The sequence below is a fragment of the Pongo abelii genome, chromosome 9 (genome assembly GCF_028885655.2).
Source record: "Pongo abelii isolate AG06213 chromosome 9, NHGRI_mPonAbe1-v2.0_pri, whole genome shotgun sequence".
Classification (NCBI taxonomy): Eukaryota; Metazoa; Chordata; class Mammalia; order Primates; family Hominidae; genus Pongo; species Pongo abelii.
In genome coordinates, this window is record NC_071994.2 from 62,350,786 (window position 1) to 62,375,634 (window position 24,849).

Here is a 24,849-nt window from a genome sequence, read left to right on the forward strand (position 1 = left end):
ATGAAGGGTTCATGCATTTCTATTTTTTTGAAACACAAGGAAAGGAATACAAGATATCATGACAGAAGATGGCTCAGTGGGGAGCTGGATGGGAGGAAGTGGCAAGGATTGGTTGGCTGAGTATCCCTAGGAAATGGCAGGGATAACTCCTGGTTCTGAGAAATATGATTTCTCTAAGTTGATCTAGCCTTTGAAAAAATTGTGAAGGGAAAGAAGTTTCTCTGTAAAACTTCCTTTCCCCTTCTGTATCCTCTTCTGAAACCCCCACACCCACCACTATCATCATCACCATGCCACCACCTCCAATAAATCCATGTCATCATGTCCCTCATTCGGCCTTGCCTGTAAATGTGGGATTAAATTCATTCATGTATAAGCATTTTTAGGAACTTCCTATTGCTGTACTCTCCTGCCACCAGGTTTTGCATTTTCCAACTTAGCCTGTTATAGGAAATGTTCAATTCGTATCATTTAATTTGTAAAGACTGAACTTCAGGCAGTGGGGTGGAGAGGACTTTTTAAAGTGGTCACAGGGAGACTTTCATAAGGTTCCTAATCTCACCCAGAAGTGCTACTGGTCTGCCAGCCCCACCTCAGTGCCTGGCTCCTAAGAGCACAATGAAAATCCAAGTGCACAAATTCAGTTTCTACACATCATTTTGTAATCAAAGTCTTCATTTGGGTACCCTACCTCCCAGCATGAGGACTAGGATAAGGCAAGTGAGAAATTCACCTTGGGAACAGAATTTAAGAGGGCTCCAAGAAGATCAAAAGCAAGATAACACTTTAATGCAACACTTTAAAATCAAAATTGAGGCAAAAACCCATTATGAACAAGACATCAAATTGTTAATAAGGCAGGATCAGTATTATCGACTTTTTTCTTTTAGCTCAGCCTCCAGTATGGCTCAGCTTGGCACTTCCTTTGACTCTCACTTCCTTCAATTCTGATGAAACACACTGAGAATGCACATAATGGAACGTGCAAAGGAGGGACATTTGCGCTGATGGCATCACTCTGAGTGGGGAGCTCTCTGGGACAACACCCACAGCCCAGGCCAGGGCTGCAGCCATTCAAGAACAGAAAGGGACCCCAGGAGAATCTCACTTGATACTGCCCCTCAGGATGAGTCCTGGAGCTTCAGTTCAGTTCCCAAAGGCCCAGAAAGAGGCTCTGATTCTGGCACAGCATTGCTGTTCTCTGTTAAAACCATTACTGTTCTGCACATAGAAATGGCAAAGCCCTATACAGTGTGTTCACCCATTCCACCCCGAGTACTGAAGATGAGATCTCAGCCATGAAACAGTGAAATACTTAACTTCCTGCTGCCCTAAACCTTCCTGTCATGATAAAAGCCATAGACAAACATTACTGATTGTTTTCTATCACTCAAAGAGCAAATGCAAGGAGGGGGAATAAGGGAGGGATTTCTCCTTATTGAGCTGAGAGAACATGATAAACTGTTACAGGGAAGGCTCTGTGTCCTGAAAGACTTATAGTTATTCCTGAGAATCCCCCACCTATTATCCCTCAAGGGGTGCTGGGGTAGGGTGGGGTGGGAAACATTTCATCAGTGCTGTCAGTCAGAAATGGCTGCCTCGGGGTAACTCAGCTCTCCTTTGCTATGTAGCTAGGGAAAGAATGCCAAAGAAGGAATGTTCCTTAATTTAAGTGAATTCGAGGATATTTTTGTAATGAAAATTAATCCTTTCTGAAAATAAATGATGGCAGGGGGCCCACTCCTAAACCAAGTACCTGTACTGTATAACAGCTGTGGCCAGACCAAAAACTGTAAGCCTCCTGGTGCTGCAAAGGCAGGGTTGATCTCAGGCATCCCATAGGTGATATTCCCCAGCTCCTGGTGCCTCAGCAGCATTGCCTCCCACCCACAGTCCCAATATCCATCCTGTGTCATCTCCACTGGCCTTTGGTAAGAAATTAGAGACCAAATTTAGTAATGATCTCTCACAATTATTTTTTCATTTTATTAGAAGATTGTTGATTAATAAGAATTTTAAGGTATCTCTTAATAGGCATTTGTAATAGGCAGTAGGTAGATATTCTGTGGCTGCAGATCCTGTGACACATACCTGTGGGGGTAACTTCAGCCCCTGGAGATGGTCACAAACCAGTTAAACAGAAAAACTCAAAGGCCTGACTAACTTGCTGACTTCCGCAGTGTCCTTGCGTGGGAGATGTAGAGAAATTGGAAACACTGTCAGAGGACAAGGTTTGCTTAGTATATGAAGACTTTGCCCTTGATATTTCCTCTGTTTGGAATATTTTCCCCCATATCTGCCTCAAATTTCCCTTCTCTAGTAGGCAGAATAATGCTCCCCTCCCCCAATAGGTCCACATACTAATTCCTAGAACTGTGAATATGTTTCATGGCAAGAAGAATTAAGGTTGCAGATGGAATTAAAGGGCTAATCAGCTGACCTTGAGTCGGGATTATCCAGGTGGGCCCAATATAATCACAACGATCCTTATAAGTGGAAGAAGGAAGTAGAAGAGAGATAATCAGAGAGACAGCCATGTTGGGAGGATTCAAACTGACATTAATGGCCTTGAAGAGGAAGGAATGGGGACAAAAGCCAAGGAATGTGGGCAGCCTCTAGAAGCTGAAAAAGACAAGGAAATAGAATCTCTCCTACAGTCTCTAGAAAGAATGAAGCCCCACTAACACCTCTCTGTCAGCCCTGGAAGACTCATTTTGGACTTCTCACCTCAAGAATTGTAAGAAAATAAATTCGTGTGGTTTTAAGCCATCAGATTGGTGGTAATTTGTTACATCAGTAGTAGGAAACAAAGACACCTCTTTAGCAGTTGATCTCAGTTCCAATGTCAACTTCCTAATAAGACTTTCCTTGACAGCCCTCGCCTGCTAAAGTATCTCCCCAACCACCAGGCGTTTTCTATAACGCACTTTTTGTTTGCTTATGATTATTGAAAATTATTGTATTTCCATGTCATTGCTCTTCCCTCTCATAAGAATGTAAGTTATAGAAAGGACTTTGTTGCTCTTATTTACCTATGTATCTCCATTGCTTAGGACATGGAAACATAGTAGACATTCAATAAATATTTGTTGTGTGAATGAGCCGTAAGCTAATGAGGACCATAAAACTCATGCCACTGCTAAATCACAATTACAGGGCAGCTGTTAGAAGAGTCCCAAACCCAGTAAGTCCTGTGTTGCAAGGAACTGTCCAATAGAAAACAGGAATAAAAACAGAATTAGCAAGAATAATATGAAATCAGTTGCTTAATTCCAGGCAGTGGAGGCAGAAATCTTGAATAGTAAATACTCTCCGTGAACAAGTGCAGACAAGAGTCCCGTGATTGCCAATAAGTAATCAGTTTGGAAAGACCAGAGAGGGGTCAAATATAGGTAAACTGAGTAAATGACATAAACTGCTCATTCATCACAATTATTAAAAGATCACACACAAAAATACATTAACAGGAGAAAAATAGTAAAACAGGACAAAACAGTAAAATTACTTTCTTTTACTACTGATGGGTCAATTTTCTACTGGAAATTCTGAAAAGCATCAGGTTCAGCTAAAGACTGCTGTGTTGATCATCTCTCCAGTTTTCCTAGTCTGAAATGAAATAAGCAGACCTGGTACTTAAAAAGACACTTTAAGAAAGGGCTGGCCCCAGAGAGGCAGGATCCGCCTAGCCCAGTGAGTGAGGCCATCCTGACACCTCGTCAATGCCCTGGTGTCAACATTCTAGAAAACGGACTCCTGGCTCATTGCTCCGCCTAGAGCCGCGCCACCTCCAAAGGGTAGCACCGGCCACCCGCTCCGCAAAGCCCACTTCTTAGCCGCGCAAAACTAGAGGGTAGTTGTCCCGAAGGGGCCTGAGCGCTCACTCAGCCAGCCAATGGCCACGGAGCTAGGGCGGGACCTGAGGGTATCCTGCCAATGGGAGTACGGCAGGGCTGGAGGGAGTGCCTGGGTCTCAGGGCTGCGGTGGAGTTCGCACCCCCAGCACCGGCCGATGTGGAAACTTTGGATTGCTGAAGAGGGCGCGGCGGCGCTCGGCGGCGCGCTCTTCCTGCTGCTCTTCGCGCTGGGGGTCCGCCAGCTGCTGAAGCAGAGGCGGCCGATGGGCTTTCCCCCGGGGCCGCCGGGGCTGCCATTTATCGGCAACATCTATTCCCTGGCAGCCTCATCCGAGCTTCCCCATGTCTACATGAGAAAGCAGAGCCAGGTGTACGGAGAGGTACAGCCCCGACGGGCCCCGGGCAGGGAGGGCCGCCAGGCTGGCCCGGGCTGGCCAGGGCCTTCCTGGTTGGACTTATGGCCGCTCCTGGGCCGACTAGTTGGGACCTCTCCGTGTGCCGGCTGCCCTTTGAGGGTCACCCGCTTCCCGGGTCTGGAAGGGAGAAGTCCTCGACGCCCTGCCCCTGCCGGTGACCCACTCCGGGCCGAGGCCCCGAGGCGATCTAGGCCTGATTTTCCCGCTACCGCTCGAGCTCTTTCTCCTGCGCCTGCGCCGTTTGGCCCGCCCGCCGCGCGGCCACTTCAGGTCTAGGGTGGACGCCTGCCCTCAGGTGCGGGCGTCTTGCTAGTCGGCCTCGCAGCTCTGTGGAAGCTGCACGCGGCTTGTCGGAAAATCAAGGCGTTCTGAGTTCTAGATGGTTAATAGCAGGTTCTTCGGTGTCTGCAGTCGACGAACGACTGGTGTAGGCGTTTGCTGTGAGAATGGAGAACGCAGGGGAACGCCCCTGACTGAGAAGCGGGCCCTGGGAAACGATTGTGAACGCGTGAATGAATTGATGACTAAAATCTGCTGCGGGGGTCCTCCAGCGCAGATGGCAATGCTGTTCTGACTGGCTGGGAACGGTCCCTTAGCAGATACTTAAAAGGCGCCTTCTGTGTGCCACTGTCACTGCCAACTTGGTGACTCACTTAAAACTCACAACCAGCCGGTGAGGTCGGTACTTCGCTCCTCCTCATTCTGCGGAGGAGAAAGCAGCACGGAAATGCCCTGTGACTGGCAGCGGAGAAGGCGACCCCCGCTTGTGTGTGGGTGTCCCGACGTCCGGAGGGGGCAGGAGTTTCCACGGGTCCTGGCCAGAGCTCACCTGTTTTGTTTTGAATTACACTTATTTATATGCAACTACAGGCCTGACGCTAGCGGTGAAGAAGGCAGATACAGCCTTTTAAGGAGTTGGCAGATGAGTGGGAGAGAGAAAACTAATCTCATTATCGGCCACAGGCTGTGGTCAGTGTTTTGAAGGAAAAGTACAGGGATGTTTGGCAACTGTGGTATTTCAGGTTTGACCTTAAATCCTTACTTAAGCCAATTTTTACAAGAATTGGTCTAGGTGCCCAGGCGCGGTGGCTCACGCCTGTAATCCCAGCACTTTAGGAGGCCGAGGCGGGCGGATCACGAAATCAGGAGATCGAGACTGTCCTGGCTAATACGGTGAAACCCCATCTCTACTAAAAGAATACAAAAAATTAGCCGGGCGTGGTGGCGGGCGCCTATGTAGTCCCAGCTATTCGGGAGGCTGAGGCAGGAGAATGGTGTGAACCCGGGAGGCGGAGCTTTCAGTGAGCCGAGATCGCGCCACTGCACTCCAGCCTGGGCAACAGAGCCAGACTCCGTCTCAAAAAAAAAAAAAAAAAAAAAAAAAAGGAATTGGTCTAGGTTTCTAGAATAGAAAGTCACTAATGGTTTACGTTCCTTTCGTGGTTTACTAATAGTTAACGTTGTTAAAGGGAAGCTGGACGAGATAACAAAAGTATGTCTAATTCTTAGATCTTATTTTCCAACCTGCAGTTCTCCTAGAATTGAGTTTATTCCCATGATTTTCATGTAATATATTTGATCTCTTTGGTATCTTGGTACACAGCATCATAATATTCTAGAGAAATAAAATTTGAAAGCATAAGACTAGAGATCGAGTCTTCTGCCAGAAAAAACTTGACCTCTATTCTGAGTCTTACTTTTTTTTTCATCTCGGTAGTGAGAATAACAACAGAAAACAATAAAGTGCTACTCAAATGTTCTTGGTTATTGTGTATGTTATTAGTTTCTTTCTTTTTTTTTTTTTTATTTGAGACGAGTCTCGCTGTGTCACCCAGGCTGGAGTGCAGTGACGCCACCTCGGCTCACTGAAAGCTCTGCCTTTTGGGTTCATGCCATTCTCCTACCTCAGCCTCCCGAGTAGCTGGGACCACAGGTGCTCGCCACCACACCCGGCTAATTTTTTGTAATTTTTAGTAGAGATGGGGTTTCACTCGGTTAGGCAGGATGGTCTCGATCTCCTGACCTCGTGATCTGCCCACCTCGGCCTCCCAAAGTGCTGGGATTACAGGCGTGAGCCACTGTGCCCGGCCTATGTTATTAGTTTCTATACACAGAACAGATTTGTTCGACCTCCAAATTTGAAAGTATTTTTAAACAAGTTATTTGAAATGGTTTCTCACAGAAAAGGGAATTAAGCTTTTCTTACATAAATATTTGAACTGAAAGACACTCTGTATTACTATGAATATTTCTTTTGGGCAGGGGGTTGTCTAAGTCACCTATCATAGTTTTATTGCTGGTACCACTGTTTGAGGGAACCATGGTTCTTTACAGAGAGAGCTCTTGATTACAAGTGAAATAGGGCCAAACTGTTACTAGCTGCAATGGGGCAGGGGAAAAACTGAAAGGAGCAAAAATGAAAAAGAATGTATGCATCAAAGAGTGGACATTGTTTGCCTCACTATGCCTTAGATCTAGTTGATAACCACCAAACATATTAACTCTAGGCTACAGCAGCATTTGATCTTTATCCTGGTGTGAAACATCTCTAAAGATCTCCCATTATCTTAGAGATATTTTCCAATTCTGACAAAGTCTCAAAGTTGGTATAAATTGTTAAAATACTATACCTTTTTTTGGAAGTTGAAGAAGACTGTTCCCTCCTGTGCTTCTGAAAGGTTCTGGAAAGTTGTACCTAGGACTTAAATAAAATCTTAGTTTTCCACTGTCTTTTAAATTTGAGATGTATGCTCACAGAAAAACAAAAAAAAAAAAACAAAAACAAAAAAAAACTGGACTTTAAACAGTCACTTCAAGTGACACCCACCTTTGTGTTAGTCTGTGAATTCAATTCTGCTTTGTGATTCTTGAAAGTTAAACAGCCAGTCCTCAGGGCTTATATATTCATTTTAAAGGCAATCTTAAATAGAAGTGTATCACACTGAAAAGTACCATTTCCTTGGAGATTCATTCTGAATGTTTAAATTTCTGCAGTAACTTTAATCTTAGTCTAGATTTCAAGAGGCATTCCCTGGCTAGCAAAGCCAATACAAGTGGCTTTATCGATTATTTTCAGGTAATGGACTTCAGGACAATAAAATAATTCCATTAAGGCAAGTAGAATTGACAGCGTATTAATTTATTTTTACAGCATTTATTGAGAACTTTATGCACAGCACTGAATGAGATTCTGTGTAAGGATTCAAAGATGAAAAAGATGAAATCACTGCTCCTAAGGAGTTTATAATTTAGCACGCAGGCAGAAGGCAAGAATATGAATGTTTCTGGTTCAAGATAGTGTTAAATACGTGCCATGGGAGCTTCTAAGCTCCCATGTGTGGTTCAAAGCAGAGAGAAAAAGAGTGCCCCAAGAAAGGCATCATGGAGGATGGTCCCTAAAGACTTGGTATGGTTAGGGTAGTATGGCAGTCAAGGGAAGCCTTCCAAATGAGGAAACAAACCAAGCAAAGGTTGAAAAGTGTGGCAGTCACTTAATGGTTTTCATCAACAGCACTTTGCACATTTGTCTGTTACTAGCATTTAGCCCATGATGTTATAATAATATGTTTAAATGTATGTCTCTACAACTATACATTAATTCAACATATATTTCTGTTGTCATATGCTGTGCACTGTCCTAGGTGCTAGAGATATAGCAGTGACCAAAACGGAGATTCCTGCCCTTATGTAGCTTATATTCTAGTGGGGGGAAGACAGACGATATAAATAAACACAAGTAAATTATATAATATATTCAAAGAGTACAGAGTAGGAAGTAAACTAAATTAGCGTAAGGGAATGGAGAATGTTAGTGGGTCAGATTTTAAATTGCTTAATCAGAACAGGTCTCACCACAAAGATAGCATCTGAACAAAGACTTAAAGGAAATGAAGGAACAAGCTATAGGAATATCAAAAGGAAGAACATTCTAGACTAAGAAAAGAGCAAGAACAAAGGCCATAAAGCAAGAGAATGCCACGTTGAGAATTACCTGTAAAAAGACAAGGATGAAATTAGGGAGGCCAGTTAGGAGGTTGTTGTTATAACATAAGGGAGAAATGCAGGTGACTTAGACCGGTCACCTGCAGGTTATAATAAATTGTCTGATTCTGTTTATATTCTGAAGGTAGAAACAGCATAACTGCTGAGCAGTTGGATGTGGAGTTTGGAAGAAAATAATGAGTCAGTGTGGGTGACTGCAAAGTCCTGGGCCTTAACAACTTGAAGGATGTATGGAGTGGTCATTAACTGGGAGAGTGAAAAATTATGAGTAGGGCTGGTTTGGGTGAGGGAAAGAGACTTGAAGATCATGGAGTGATCTAGAAGGCAAGGAAAATGTTTTGTGTATTCCTGTTTACATCTCTGCCAGCATTATAATTAGCCCATAATTGGCACTAAAATTATTGAATAAATCAAAGAATATATAAGCTAATCTTGTACCCTTCCATAGATCAAAGCAGTTTAAGGATAAGTTTTCACAATTTGAGTCACAAATCTTTACCAAAAGTCCTTGAAAACTGTATACAGGAATACATACTAGTTCAAGTAAAAATTTCTCCAGTTCTACCCTCAAATAGAGGACTATTTCAGATTCTTGAGTAAAGGTGGATTGTGTAATAACTTTCTCAAGCCATGGCTCCTCCTTGCTTTTTATGATCCCTGGTGTCCACAATTTGAAGCTCTACCCTGAAGCTCTATCCTGAAATACATTTACCCTCTGTTCTGCCTTCATAGTGACACAACTTTAAGTTCATGGTTCTTTTACTATCCTTGTGGAATGGCATTTTTTTATTGTCTCTGCTAAAGTTCCCTTCTGCGAAGAGACTTTCCTTTAATAGGACTACATTACTGCATTGTCCCCACTTTGCTCGGCTGGTAGCCATTCCCTTTTACTTAGAACTCTTCTACTGTCACTTTTGACTAATACCACTGTTTATGGCAGGCAGTCCATGTTCTTTTCCCAAGGTTCTGGATATACCTAGTGCTCACTTGGCAGAGCCCACCCGTGTGCCAAAGACTCTGGTGGCCCCATTACTCAGCTGGTTAGTTGTTACCACTTGGCAGTCCTCATGACCTTTGCTGATATAACTTTCTGCTGAACTTTTGTTCTCTGCTAAGCCTCCTGTTTCCTTCTGAAGTAGTGTGTGCCATGGCTAAATCTCCTTGACTTGTTTGCACAGGGATAAGGCTTGTCTCAGTATTTTGGCTGTAAAAAGCTATCCTGAAAGGATGGCAATAAGCAATCTTTACATTCCACTGATAAGGGAATATCGTTCTCTCACTGACTGGCCTCTTATATTGGGTTAACTAGAATAGACTACAGGAGGTGTGACATTGTAAATGAACCTGGGGTGAGGCACAGGGCAGACAACTCCAGCAAGGCATGGAATGGATCCTGTTTTGCCTTCCCCTTAACTGAGAGGCAGCCACCTAACCTATGTGGTAAATGCCTTTCCTCCAAGGTTAGGTTCCCCATAGAGCCCTCTTCATTCACTTTGTGGAATACAGAGAGCCAAATACAAATGGGCTTAGTTACAATATGTTTATACTTCAAAGTTGTCTCTCAGGTATTTGACAATCTTCTCCCTCGCTAGCCTCATCCATCTTGGAAATAGAAGGAGATTCCTAGGTATCATTGAACATTTTGAGGTAGAATGAATCATAAAAGAGCATGTATATCAAATATATTTTCTATGGCAATACTGAAGCCCAAATAGGTTAAGTGTTCTGCCCAGAGTCTTTTATCTGTTTAATGGCAAACCTTAAACTAGACCCAGGCCTCCCAAGTTCAGTACCCTTTTCATTATACTGTTGGTAAGACTGTGACTTTAGGCACTGAATGGCATAATGAAATCACACAGTTTTGCATGCCTTATAGAAGGAGGGCACTCTGAAGATTGTCAGTTGAGTAATAACTGCCTATATTTTCAGGGACGTAACAAATCCTGGAAGAGCCACACGTACCACTTGTAGATTTCCATGGTTATATTTCTCCATACATGCTGCCATTTAAATGTTGTTTTTCTTCTCTTCTCAAAGATATTCAGTTTAGATCTTGGAGGCATATCAACTGTGGTTCTAAATGGCTATGATGTAGTAAAGGAATGCCTTGTTCATCAAAGTGAAATTTTTGCAGACAGACCATGCCTTCCTTTATTCATGAAGATGACAAAAATGGGAGGTATGTTTATTTGCACCTATTTAGTGATTTACTAAGCTATTTTAAATCACATTTCTTATTTTAAGTTTTAGTGCATAGAGTTGGGATTATTTTGTACTGATTAATAAGAAACTGTTTACAGAACCTAGTATTTGAGGACCATTCAGGCTGTACTACATTCATATTTTAGACCAGTACATTGCTAATTCTATTGTGGTCCAGCTCTAATAAGTATTATAAATAATGTTTTAAAGAATCAGCACCTAATAACATCTGCAGGTTTTGTGAAACAAGTTAGGAATAAACACATACTTGCACTTGAATCTGAAGTGCCCTTTTGAACCTAGTCTTGAGTACTTGATGACATTTTTATTATCATTTTACTTATAAGCTTACAGAACTTGAAGCAGCTTTCTTGACTACTAATCACTGTGATTAGTAAGTGTAGAGTTGCATGGTTTCTGTAAAGGACTAGCATTATGTATGGTTTAGTATTGATCAGTGTTGGGGATTCCATATTCAACAAGGGGGAAAGACTGAAAGTTGACAAAATCGGTAAGAAGAAAGCAGCAACAGACAGCCTAAAATAGAATGTTCAGATCACATACAGTGGTTTTAATAGTTAATAGTATAAGAATTTTTACTAAAGTTGTGTCCTAAATTCTCTGAGTTTCACATTTAATTTCAAATAAAAATTTAACAATATCTTGCTTACATAGGCAAAAACTAAAGACATTGGTTGAAAAGGCAAAAATTAAGATCCTATATTACATCACAAAGGAGATCAACTAATGCAGAGAAAGCACAAATTGTAAAAGACTGAATTCTCAGGCCAGAGTATAATGATACTTGAAAGCAGTAATATAAATAAAAAACAAACAATTAGACCAAAGCAGCAGCCACAATTATAATAGACCTTTAAAAAGACGATGAAAATGAAAGATGATGCAATCACAGTAATATTTGAGACAAAGTATATATTTTTCAAAGCTGTAAATTTATTGTTTAGACTGTTTTTATCATAAAGCATTCAACTTAAGATTTTTAAAAACCAGGTAGAAAATTATGTGTTGTTTTAAGGTACTATGTACTGACCTTGGAAGTAGAAAATCATGGCCACTATTAGCCCACTGTGTGAATGGGAAAAAGTTGCCCTTTGGGTGAGCCCAGTGTCATGCCCAGGCACACAGCTTGGCCAGTGTAGGGTTATTATAAACAGTGCTCCTCTGTAACTTCTTGTGTATATATCCCATGTGTACATACTTCTCTAGGGCTGGTTTCATCTTGGCACCATTGCACTAGCTGTTCCCTCTAACTGCAGTGGTCTTTCCTCAGGTATTTGCTTGTCTCACTTCCTCATCTCCTATGAATCTTTACACAGATGTCATCTTCTCAGTGAGCATTTTGCTGACTACCCTATATCTTTTTACTTGCTATATAATTTATCTGTTGTTTTGTCTGTCTTTCCTACTAGTGTCTAAGCTCTGTAAGAGTAGGGATCTTTGCTTCTTTTGTTCCCTGATACATTCCTGACACTTAGAACATTGCCTGGAACATAGTAGGTGTTCCACAAATACATGTTAAATGAATATTTGTTGAATGAATAGTCATCTGGGAGTATAGAAAAAAGAATGGACTATGGGAATGTAAGATTGCTACACAGCACTAATGACCCCCTTACAGTAACTTTTTAATAAGCTCTACATTCAAAAATTATTGCACAATAAGTTGTTGGAATGTAAATTTTGTATATACCTCATGTACACAAGAGAATGTGACATTTTTCATCGTGGGTTGTGTTAGTCCATTTTGCTATAAAGAAATACCCGAGGCTGGGTAACCTATAAAGAAAAGAGGTTTAATTGGCTCATGGTTCTGCACACTTTATAGGAAGCATGGTGCTGGCATCTGCTTCTGTTGAGGCCATCTGCTTCTACTGAAGCTCACAATCATGGCAGAAGGCATTGAGGAAAGCCAGCATGTCATATGGCAAGAGTGGTAGCAACAGAGCAAGTAGGGAGAGGTCCTTAACTTTTAAACAACCAGATCTCACATTAACTGAGCGAGAACTCACTTATCACCAAGGGGATGTTGTAAGACCATTCATAAGGGATCTGCCCCTATAAGCCAATCAGTTCCCACCATGCCCCACCTCCAACATTGGGAATCACATATCAATGTGAAATTTATCAGAGGTACAACTGTGTCCCAGTAATGAGTGAAATTTTGAGTAAAGTGCATGCTGCATAAATATGCGCACTGAAGATGTTGAATTAATTTAAGGGGGGAAATTTAGTAGCCACATCAAAACAGCAGATACATTGTGGAGACTCTGAAATTTTAAGGCAGGCAATATCAGCATTAGAAAAGTTTGAGCTTCATGTTTGCCCTTTTTTTGACTTCAGCATTTCGACTATATTGGCAGCTCATTCAGAGTACCCTTGCCCCTGTCATAGTTACTTGATTGTCTACCATATCCCTTTAACGGGAGGAAATTTATTTTCTAAACTCCATTCTCTTTTAAGCAGAAAATTTCTAATCCTAGAAGGATGATTTTTTAGGTGTTTGTTTAGTCTAACGTAAAACTTTGTCCATTGAACCATGTGGTCATTTGTCTTTGGTAAATTAGGCTTAAAGTAAAAGTTGGATAATATAGTCACCTGGGCCTATTTCACCAGGTTAAATTACACAAGACTGACTAGCTTCTTGTGGTGGTGCCATTATAGGCCTTTTCTGCCAGTCCACAGATAAGGAGTAGAAAAACTTTATCTGTTATAATACTCTGGCTAATGAGTTGCTGAGAACAGGACCCAACCATGTAGTTATATAGGAGGATAATTTGGAGAAGGATGACTAACCGTCCATTAAAAAAATTTTGTTCCCTTTCATTTTTTAGATACAGAGAAGTAGGAATTATACAATATTTTAATATTTTTTTTCAGGCTTACTCAATTCCAGATATGGCCGAGGATGGGTCGATCACAGACGATTAGCTGTAAACAGTTTTCGATATTTTGGATATGGCCAAAAGTCTTTTGAATCTAAAATCTTGGAAGAAACCAAATTTTTCATTGATGCTATTGAAACTTACAAAGGTAGACCTTTTGACTTTAAACAGTTAATAACGAATGCTGTTTCAAACATAACTAATCTGATCATTTTTGGAGAACGATTCACTTATGAAGACACCGATTTTCAGCACATGATTGAGTTATTTAGTGAAAACGTGGAACTAGCTGCCAGTGCCTCAGTCTTCTTGTATAATGCCTTTCCATGGATTGGCATCCTGCCTTTTGGAAAACATCAACAGCTGTTTAGAAATGCAGCTGTAGTCTATGATTTTCTCTCCAGACTCATTGAAAAAGCTTCAGTCAACAGAAAGCCTCAGCTACCTCAGCATTTTGTTGATGCTTATTTAGATGAGATGGATCAAGGTAAAAATGACCCATCATCTACTTTCTCCAAAGAAAATCTAATTTTCTCAGTGGGTGAACTCATCATTGCTGGAACTGAAACTACAACCAATGTGCTACGGTGGGCAATTCTTTTCATGGCCCTTTATCCTAATATTCAAGGTGAGGATTCTCTTGATGATCTCAGGGTCTATCCTTACATGTAGGGTTCATACATGTTTTTGAGTCTTGGCCATGCACAATACATTTTCTTTAGGAACTCCTGCTATGCCAGCCAAGTATAGAAATATTTAATAGTTACAAAAAGAGTTTTCAAATCTATTATCTCAATTCATGTAAAAAAAATCTCTGAAAGAGGTCTTATTATGCCCATTTTATAAATGAGAAAAAACACTGTGTGTCTGCAAGTGGCAGAGCTGGAATCTGAACTCTGATAGAATTTTAAAAACTAATTTTATGCTTTACTCTTTTTCTTACTCCAATTCTAGGTATGTTTAATGTTCATTCTTATTACTTATGTCTTTCACAATAGAGCTACCCAGAGCACCGGCTACTGTTAGTACAAGATATATAGCATATATTTCAATAGAATGCCCAGATAATAAAAAATATGAATCTGGATGTATCTATATCCTATTGGCTTGTTATAGGTTATCCTTTATTTTATTCCAGAGGGAAATAACTTCAGCTATAATTCTAAGAACTGCATAATAACTTGAATACTTTTTCTCTGACAGGACAAGTTCAGAAAGAGATTGATTTAATTATGGGCCCCAATGGGAAGCCTTCTTGGGACGACAAATGCAAAATGCCTTATACTGAGGCAGTTTTGCATGAAGTTTTAAGATTCTGTAATATAGTTCCATTAGGGATTTTCCATGCAACCTCTGAAGATGCAGTTGTACGTGGTTATTCCATTCCTAAAGGCACAACAGTAATTACAAATCTTTATTCTGTACACTTTGATGAAAAGTACTGGAGAGACCCAGAAGTGTTCCATCCTGAGCGATTTCTGGACAGCAGTGGATATTTTGCCAAGAAGGACGCTTTGGTTCCTTTTTCCCTAGGTAAGAGAACTTTCACAGGGCGTAACTTTAGAATAAAGGATAATGATAATTCATTAGATATAGCATCTTAATCTGAAGCATCCTTCTATAGAATTAAATATCCCAATTCTAAAAACACAGAACTGATTCTTACAGGAGAGAATGATTTAATTGGAAGTAATTAACATCTGTTTTGGCTTAATATAAGCCTTAATTTATTAACTATAGATGAACTTTTGAGAACCCCTGGCTTCTTCTAAAACTGTTTTTCAAAACTTGTGGAATGAGAAGTCGGTAGCAGGTAGCTTGAGAAACTGAGACCCAGAGAGGGAAAATATATAGTCACTTAACTAAAACTAGAATCTCACTCTCTTGGCTTCTGGTTATTGTACTTCATCTTCAATTAGGAAAATATTGCTTCTTCTGTGAAAAGGTACACAAGACCCATTGAAGATGGACTAGAAACTCTTCCCCTTCATTGGGGAAGAATACACACTTAGTTGAAATGAAGTGGACTTTTCTTGAGCAAAATGTCTCACCTCAAATTAGATCGTTTGTGGCATATCTTAGGCTCTGTTGCAGCATGGGAGGGAAGTGGGAAATGGAACTAAAGTCTTACAAAAGTCCGTAGTCTGACAAAAGGAGGTAAATGAATGGGCTCTGGGAGCTGAAGTGTCAATTTCTATTCTTTGAGATTTAAGAAAATCCTTTAATAAACATAATTCCCTCTTACTTTCTTTAAATTCCAGATTTCCTGAATGACACCCAAATATTAGACATTAATTTTGGTAAAGACTGTGGGTTTAAAAAATTATTATATCTGCTTTTTCTGTTTAGGGAGAAGACATTGTCTTGGAGAACAGTTGGCTCGGATGGAAATGTTCTTGTTTTTTACAGCATTGCTTCAGAGGTTTCATTTGCATTTTCCACATGAACTAGTTCCAGATCTGAAGCCCAGGTTAGGCATGACATTGCAGCCCCAACCCTACCTCATCTGTGCTGAAAGACGCTGAAAGTGCCTGGATGTTTTCGGGAACAAGGATGTATATTTGCCTTATCCCTGAACTTGGTTTAATCAAATCAATGTGTGTATTAGAATAAAAGTCACAGCATCATAAAGCCAAATGAACACAGATGTGTCTTAAAATAGTACTAGAGCAGAAACAAGCACTAGTCGTGATTGTTTTTCAAGATTTTATGACTTCTGGGGTAAAATTCTCTGTTGAGACACACAAAGGTGCAAATGATGGGTGCTGCTTAAAATGCTAAGAAGGGACATGGACGCCCTAAGCAGAGCATCTTGTTTAGTACCAGGTACTTTCAACCCTTCTTGACTCCATCTGGCTTCTGTCCTGGGGGTCCTTGGTTCCAGAAACCAGCTCCCTTCTGATTAGGTATTGTCATTAATAAACTGTGTGGTACCAGTCCAGTTTAATAGAGGACTACAGAAGAAATTAAAACCCAAATAAATGTGTTTGGACTATAGAGGTATTTTAGATATGGCGGGAGATGGCAGAAGAAATATGTGTTTAATGTAGAGCCTGCCAGTGCTTTCATATCTTGCTCCCTGCTCTGTCTTCATAAGAACTGTGTCACTCTTCTTATAAATGAAGGTCTGTGTGACCCTGAGTGTCCATCTTCATAGCAGTTAAGTAGATAGGACATTACAATAATATATTTAAAATTTAAAATGATACATGGCTATTGAATCTTTGTTGGCACATTTTCCCTGGCACCACTTCTTTCTAAAACCAATCACAAGGATTAAAGATTGAATTCACTTATATCTTTTAGAGGTCTCTAGGCATTTCCATGGGTTAGTGTTATTTTTCTAAAGATAATTATATTCAAATCCAAAAACATGCTTTAGAGACAGGCTAACTGTGTAAACTGGGACACTTGAGAGTGAATGGGGTCCTATTCATAATTATGTCAGGACAACAAGGGTAAATTGTGACTGCCCTAAACAAACTGGAATGTATATTGACCCATTTATAGCTATTTTTACATCATCATTTCTTCTAAAGTTGTTAAATTACGGGTACATGCTCTTGTAACATGGCTCATGAATAGTTGCAGCCTCAGAGTCAGTGCACACAACAATGACTTCTATTAAGAATATGGATTTAACCTTAGTTTGGACTTAGCTGTTGAACAGTTTCAAGTTTGTGTGTTATACATCAGGAGTTTGCATCTTGGATATATTCAGATGTTTCCAGTTGCAAGGGAAAGAAAATCCTTGCAAGTTCACTTAAGTAATAAAAGGGAAATTTGGAGGAAGGGTGGAAGTTTTAGGGTCTGTGTGGCTTAGATGTTACATGGTGTAATCAAAGATCCTGCGTCTTTCCACCTCTGAATTTTGCCTTCCAGATGATACCAGCTTTATCGTAAGGCTAGCTCATGGAGCACATGTGCTTTGCCCACCTCCATACAGAGAAAGCAAGCTTAGATCGTTTCTGGGAGGGCAAGGGAATTTTTCAGATGCCCCCAGAAAACTGTTTTTTGTGTCCTGTAGGTTCTGAGTTATGTGCCCATCCATTAATTTAAAACTATGCTTTGTGAGTGTAATTATGGTTCACTTAGCCTGAACATATGCCTGACTACTAGAAGTAGTGATGGAGTTGTCTTCTCCCAAAATACATGTGCTACATATGGGTGGTATAGTTATCTAAGCAAAACTACGGATAATTATGAAGAGAAGAGTCAGAAGACCAACTATAGTGTCTGCCTCACTTGCTAAGCCAAGCAACTTTCCAACCTACCTTCTTGAATCTTTCTTTAATTATTTTATTTTATTTTTTCAGAGATAGTTGTCCAGGCTGGTCTTGAACTCCTGGGCTCAAGCAGTTCTCCAAGCTCGGCTTCCCAAAGTACTGGGATTACAGGCATGAGCCATCACATCCTGCCCCAACCTTCCTGAATCTTGACAAACATATTCAAGTTGCTCCTTAGTCTTTGTTCTTTCTTTGATACAGCAAATCTCTCATCCCAGGGCCTCCTACTTAGTGTCATATCTGCTATAAGAGCCTAAGTTGAACTTTAAGGTAGTTTTACTAGGCAAAACAACTTAGTGAACTGAAGTAGACTACAATAAAAGTTGAGGAGGCTTTCTTTTGCTTTTGAGTACACCACTACTGCTGCTAGTACAATTTAGGAACTCCATAAATCTATGCAGAATGAAGATCATGCTATTTTCATTGCCTTGCTTCCAAGTTTGCATTTTTCCTTAATCAGGTTAATGTAAGCCTGACAAATTATAAAAGATATAGATTCATCAACTTTTAAAGGTAGAAGAGCCTTAACTTCACTTAATGTGCTCATTTTATAGCCAAGGAAATAGAGGTTTACACAGGGGAAGTGAATTCTCTAGATCACGGCAGAGGCATGCCTTATTTCATTCCATATTCCTTTTATTCACACCCAATAATTTATCTTATGCTTTACAATTTATAAGGCTGTTTTTCATTATGCTTTCAACTCAATTATTTGGAACCAGTTAGCTGTGGTAAAAATAAAATGCTGCACTTTTGGAAAAATATAAATTAGCATGAATTAGTAAGTAATCCATATTGGAAAAATCTATTTTTTGAAATTACATTGTAACAGATACATTGGATCTACGCAATAGGGATGCCTTCTCTCTCATCAGTCAGTGCTAAGCTACTAACTCAAATGTTATAAATCTAATTTCTGATTCAACAAGTGAGCACACTTGTTTTTTCTCACATATCACTGAAATAACCATTAAGGATAGGAAAAGAAATAAAGGCATTGAGAATACGGGTTGAGGGCAATGTTAGTGGATCAGATACTTTGAAATTTTAGGAGATGGAAGGTGAATGGAAAAATATAGAAAACCACAAATAAAATCATGCATAGACGAAGCCAGAGGTGGAGATGGGAGCCCATTCTTCACGCGATAGCTATGGAGAAAATCAATACATAAGGAGAGAAGTAGGTAAGGAGAACTTTTTCTAAAAGTGGAAAGAAATCAAGCAGATTTACTGGGATAAACAGCTGAACAATTTGCCCCATCTCATTTTCTCCTCCTGTTTGTGCAGTTGTAGAACTTGCCCCCAAGTGCTGAAATAAGTATAAATAAATTGGGTTCCTATGCCAAGGAGATGGTGGTGCTCCTACCTGGGATTAGTGCCCTAGATTGAGGGCTCCCTAATTTTGTCTGATTTTGAACGGGAAGTTCTCTAGCGCCTAAACTGTTAATCAGGTATGAGGACAAGTTTCAGTGAACCAAGTGATGACTGAGGAAACATCAACAAAAGGACTAGCCTTGAGCATTGAATACATTTAATTATAGAACTAAGACAATGGTGGCATAAATATGACAATACTATCTAAATGTTTTATATTCTGATAAAAATAATGCATCTAACAAAAAATGAGAAGAGAAATGGTAGAACACAGAATAAGCTCTTTGCTTTGTATAGTTAGAATTCAAAAGATACAGTTTAAAAGTGACAAGTAGTAGAAGTTTAAGAATATTTAACAGTACAATTTACAAGAGTAAAGGATAATATTGCCTTAAATTGGGTAGTGGGAGATAGAGAAGAATATGTACAGGCTAATTTTTTAATTTATAGATGAGAAGCAGATACTATAAAGAAATGGGGTCCAAAGATAGTATAACTATAGCCACTGAATCAAAGATACACACTTTCTTAAATGTTGTAATTAAAATGAGTTTTTAAGAAAAGAGCAAATAATGTGAAGAATTAAGTCCTTACAGTCACATGAATAAATATAAATGGGCTTATCTCACCTATCAAAAAGGTGTTCATATAATATAGCATTGGATTTGATTTCAGTCCAAATCCAATGCTATATTGTTGTTGTATAGAAGAGATACTTAAAACGTAGGTTAAAGGTTAAAAATAAAAGGATGGTTAAAGGCATGCCAGGAAATACAAATAAAAAGAAAGCAGGAGTCATGATCTTAATAAAACAAGGCAGAATTCAAGCCAGAAAACATAAGACAAAAAAGTGCACTTTGTAATTCTAAATACTATAATTCATAAGGACTTTATAATAGTTACAATACCACACCAAGTAACAACTTTCATAAAGCATAAATTACAAGACATGCAAAAAGAAATAGGTAGAAGTACCTTAATACTGAGAGCCATGTTACCCAGGCTGGTCTCGAACTCCTGAGCTTAAGAGATCCACCCACCTCGGCCTCCCAAAGTGCTGGGATTGCAGCATGAACCACCACAGCCAGCCAAGAATAAGGAATTTTTCTGTGTAGTGATATGGCGAGATGTCCAGGATAAATAATAAAACAAAGATACAGAATGCAGCAGTGTTAGCAAGCAAAAAGGGCTCATTGTCCAATGTACCAGAAACCAATACTATGACACACAGTTTTTGAGAAAACGAAAGCTTGATACTCAAAGTAGACTTCCAACTATTTGCTGTTGACTCCCAAATCCATACTTCTAAGCCCATATCACTTTTCTGAGTTCCATACCTACATTGAAATACACTTGGTTATCTCAAGCCCCTTAATCTCACTTTACTTTAATCTGAATTCATCTCTTCACTCTCTTAACACATCCAAAATCAACTCCTCTGATATACCCTATCTCAGTGAATGATATTGACAGCTGTCTAAATCAGAAATCTGGGAGCCACCCTTATTATCTTTCTTACCCCCATACCAACTCTATCTTAAATCATAACTCCATTCACGTCCCTGTGGTCCACAATCTATTCCAGTCAATATCACCAAGCACTTCCTATGTCTAAATCTTGCTCTGCCGTTCTGTCAAAAGACAAAATTAACAACAAATTAGTTACAGATCTAATTGGCTTTTATTCTAGATTCATGTATCAGGTAACTTTCATTCTACAAAAACCCACTGGGTAATGGCAGAACAGTGGGTTTTGTAAGGATGGGAACAAAGAAACAATAATAGAAAAATAAAAACTGATTGGTTATCATTAGGTTACTTCAGATTACATTTTCTTTGTACAGGTTAAAGCAGAGGGGACTTCCTTGATTATGCTCAGATAGACTGGAATCTCCTGTTTTGAGGAAAAACTAGTCTGGGGATCTACCTATTTCCTTAAAGTTTCAGTTTGATTGTGGCATTTAGTATGAGTGGCATTTAGTATGAGTGACTCCATTTTGCTTTGGTCTGGTCTATTGGGGCCTAGGTGCAGGAACTCAGTCCAAAACAATAGTTTTAAACCATTCAAAATACAGTTGACCCTTGAACAATATGGGTTCGAACTCCATGGGTCCACTTATATGTGGAGTTTTTCAGTAAATATAGTTGGCTCTGCATTGGCAGGTTCTGCATCCACAACCAAATGCAGATGAAAATACAGTATTCGTGGGATGCGTAACCCTCGTATAGAGAGGGCCAAATTTTTCTATCTGCAGGTTCCATAGGGTTGACTGTGGGAATTGAATATGTGAAGATTTTTATAGCTGAGGAGGTCCTAGAACCAATCCCCCACATATAACAAGGGACAACTGAAGTATGCTATTTGATCCTCATAAAATGTAAATCTAATCATGTTATTCTTCCAGATTGAAAGTTTTCCATTGGTTCCCATTTCCTTTAGGAATAAAGTTTAAGTGACATGTCATGTTTTACAAGGCCCTTCATTAACCACCATCTCTCTACCACTCCCTCTTCTTGTGCTCTATCTTCCAGCCACCCTAAATCTCTTTTGGCTCATCCAGTGTGGGGATGCTTTCTCTTCTGGCCTCTGTACATGCTGTTATTCTCTCTCTACAAGCAATCATTTCCGAGCTAAGTCTTTAATTCTTCAGTTCTGAGTTTAAAAGTCACCTTCCTTTGAGAAGTGATTCATCTCTGCTCCACCTGCCACTCCTATCCCCTAGATAGAGATAGAGCAGCTTATATTAATCTGGCAACTATAATGAAGGAACCAGAGTTGTATCTATTCATCTCTTTTGTGAAGTTTGTTTCTATGAGAGGATGCAATCTAGATACAGATAATTTCTGACGACGTAAGTAAGCCAGAATCTCCAGGTTTCTTGTAAAAATAAGTAGAAAAAGCCAATAGCACCAACAAAGTAAGTAATGAAATAATAGCAGGAAACAGCTTTCAAATCATGAAGTAATTTTGAAAAGTACTTTTATGGAGAAAAATATGTCAGTAGGTACATAGATATAGCACTAAAAGAATATTTCTAGTACCAGCGGCTTTAAAAATAGAAAATTTATGATGAAAATTATTATAACAAGAAATTAATCTGATTCAGTAGCAATCAAAGTAAGATCTGTAATATGGCTTATGGCAATTTCTCAAGTAAGATTTCATCTAATGGTACGGTGTGCATTTAATATATTCTCACATTCTACACTTATGAATTTTTAAGTTTCAGCTCGGGAGAGATACTTTTTTGGGTTTCTTTAGGCTAGTTATTTTTACCTATGTCAATTACTTAGCAAGGGTTAAATAATTTAAGGACTATATTATGTAAAAATGAGTTTCCAGTAGTAATTGGATTTATAATTAAATCCAATGCATCCAGTGTTTGTAATTTAAAATGCTGCTTTTGAGAAAACAACATAAACTAAAGAAACCCAATATAAAACCCAATAAAATAACAGACAGTATGGAAATGTGATTCAATCTCAATATGCATGCTTGTACATGTATGACTTTATACACATACACTTGTATGTATTCTGCAGGAGAGGAAATAATAGCAGAAATACACTTAAACATGATGGAAAATGTACTCTAGAGAAATATAAGGACAGGATATATATATTGTAAGTACAAATATAAATTATCAGTTAAAATTTTATTAATTAGTAATAAGTGCTGGGACTGGTTTACAAATAGTGTGTGACAATGGTAACAAAAGTGGCAGCAAGGAACTCAGCACTCACTCAACATGTCTAATAAATACAGCTTAGTGATTCATTAAATATTGACACTGTGAAGGATCAAAAATTCTAACACTTCCAGAGATCTTAAATTGATATCTTTCAGATAAGCCAAATATTCTAGATAAGTAAGAAACTGCATGCCAATACCATATTCTAAAGGAATTACCTTGGAAAATTAATGGTTTCACTGTGTGCAAAATTGCATGAATCCAAAATATGATATGGTCTCCAATAATAATAGAAAATATTAGCCTACCATTTTGCCATCATTTTGGCTGCTCTTTATATCTTCAAATGTATTTCACAAGTAGGGTACATATCCACACACTAGCAAGTTTACAAAACATTGTAAATATGGTCCATTTTCTTGCAATTATTTTAATAATGTGGTTATTTAATAATGTACTTTTGTATGAAATGATTTATTAACATATTTATATTTTTATATGAAAAATAAGTATTCCAGTTCTTTACTTGTTCTCAGAAATCAGTCTTGCAGTTAGGCTTCAGAAATAATAAGTAGTGATAGGTCATTTCTGTCATGTAGTCTTGAGGCAGAGGGAAATTAACAGAAACATGAACATCAGTTTTAGAGTGAACAAATGACAGCTAAGATGTGGATCTAAAGATAACCACATGTTCCAATTATTTATTCAATGTATGTGTCCTTTAGGGCTCACTATATTTCTTTTTTTCTTTATCGTTGATGAGATTAGTTTCGGTATTACAGCAAATTTTTTTTCTTCTGACAAATCTGTGCTGTGTTTATATTAACTAAATCTTTAAAAATACGAATCCTGAGCTAGAGTAAAAACAACAATTTTGACTAAAGAATAAATCCCTTCATTGTTAAACCTAAACAGCTTTAAAATTCAGCCATGGAACATAAGATAAGACTGGAATTCAAACTTCTGATGTCCATGGCAAACCTGAATACTCTCAGCAGAAATAAAACACACATAGTAGATAATACACAATAGTAAAAAGCATCAGAAATTGATGCACCTGGATTTTGTTAAATATAACAAAGGTCACTCAGTCCTTCATGGATAAACCTAGCTGGGAGAATAGCACTGAACAGTGTATTGCATTGAGCAGAAATCCCTCAGAAAGGCAACACTGGATTCATTTTTTAGACAGGCATAGACTTTTCTCCAAAACATTCAAAGACATAAAAGATACACTGGGAAATACAATATGAATCTATTTTCATAAAAGCAAAAAGTTCTGGCTGCTTTGGTAACTGAAATAAGTCACTTGAGTTTTTAGTTATAGCTGACCCCCAATGAAAAATAAGAGCTCACTACCCAGCAAAGCAGCATTATGACAAAGTATTCATACACCAGTAAAGATTTAAGTAAGGGCTCTGCAACATGGGTCAACACGGATGGTATTTTTGGTTTAAGAATAGTTTTCTAGTTCCTGCGAAAGTGCATAGGAGTGGGAAACTGCCAGGAGAGCAAGGATTCTCTCACAGTATTAAGGCCTGTCCACGTGGGAATGGTCAGTTGAGAGTCAGCTGGTGAACACCAGGCAATGATTTCTGCCCCTGGGCACAGCCCTCTGGGCTTCTTCAATATGACTTTTCTTTTACTCAAACTGTCGCTCTTCCTCTTCATCTGCTTCTTCAATGACCTGAATCTCATCTGCTTGAGGTAAGGAGGAATTCTCCACCTGCAGTTTATTCCCATTAGCTTTACATTTTTCTTCTTCCTCTATGATTTCCTTCCATATCTTGTGGTTTTCAGTGAGGTGGTGCATTAGCTGACAAAATATTCGCCGTCTGCTTTTCCTTCTTGGTGGTTCTGTGAAATTTAAATGTATTCTAATCATAGCAATATGATTTAATCATTCATTCAACAAATATTAAGTGCCTATTCTAGGTATCTAAGCACTGGGATTATAAAAGTAAACAGTACTATAAAATAATAGTATAATAAAAATAATATAATGAAATAGTACTATAAAAATAATCCCTGCATTATGGTGTTCAGATTCTAGTGGAAAGAGCTAGGAAAACAGAAAGAAGCAAAACAGGAATATGTTAGATGGTATTGTTATGGATAAA

At 39.0% G+C, this 24,849-nt stretch overlaps 2 protein-coding genes across 9 annotated transcripts in view; one reads left to right on the forward strand and one right to left on the reverse strand.

Annotated features, from left to right (window-relative positions):
* The first annotated feature begins 773 nt into the window (after window positions 1-773).
* Window positions 774-16,008, forward strand: LOC100460063 (vitamin D 25-hydroxylase). 6 transcript variants are annotated; one of them, XM_054525934.2, is made up of 5 exons: window positions 774-5,292; window positions 10,310-10,451; window positions 13,373-14,005; window positions 14,581-14,910; window positions 15,727-16,008. In XM_054525934.2, the coding sequence occupies exons 2-5, from the start codon at window positions 10,430-10,432 to the stop codon at window positions 15,900-15,902; spliced, it is 1,161 nt and encodes a 386-aa protein (XP_054381909.1). In that variant the 5' UTR covers window positions 774-5,292; window positions 10,310-10,429; the 3' UTR covers window positions 15,903-16,008. The 6 variants fall into 6 exon arrangements, with proteins under 6 accessions (XP_054381909.1, XP_054381910.1, XP_054381911.1 ...); XM_054525935.2 differs by having other exon boundaries at window positions 774-5,239; XM_054525936.2 differs by having other exon boundaries at window positions 774-5,040.
* Window positions 16,009-22,674: 6,666 nt separating this feature from the next.
* The window catches only part of PDE3B (phosphodiesterase 3B), a 214,953-nt gene continuing 212,778 nt past the window's right edge, over window positions 22,675-24,849 (reverse strand). For all 3 annotated transcript variants that reach the window (XM_054525931.1, XM_009246590.3, XM_054525932.1), the window contains one exon: window positions 22,675-24,586. In XM_054525931.1, the coding sequence (XP_054381906.1) occupies window positions 24,372-24,586 (215 nt within the window). In that variant the 3' untranslated portion in view covers window positions 22,675-24,371. The remainder of the gene's footprint in view (window positions 24,587-24,849) is intronic.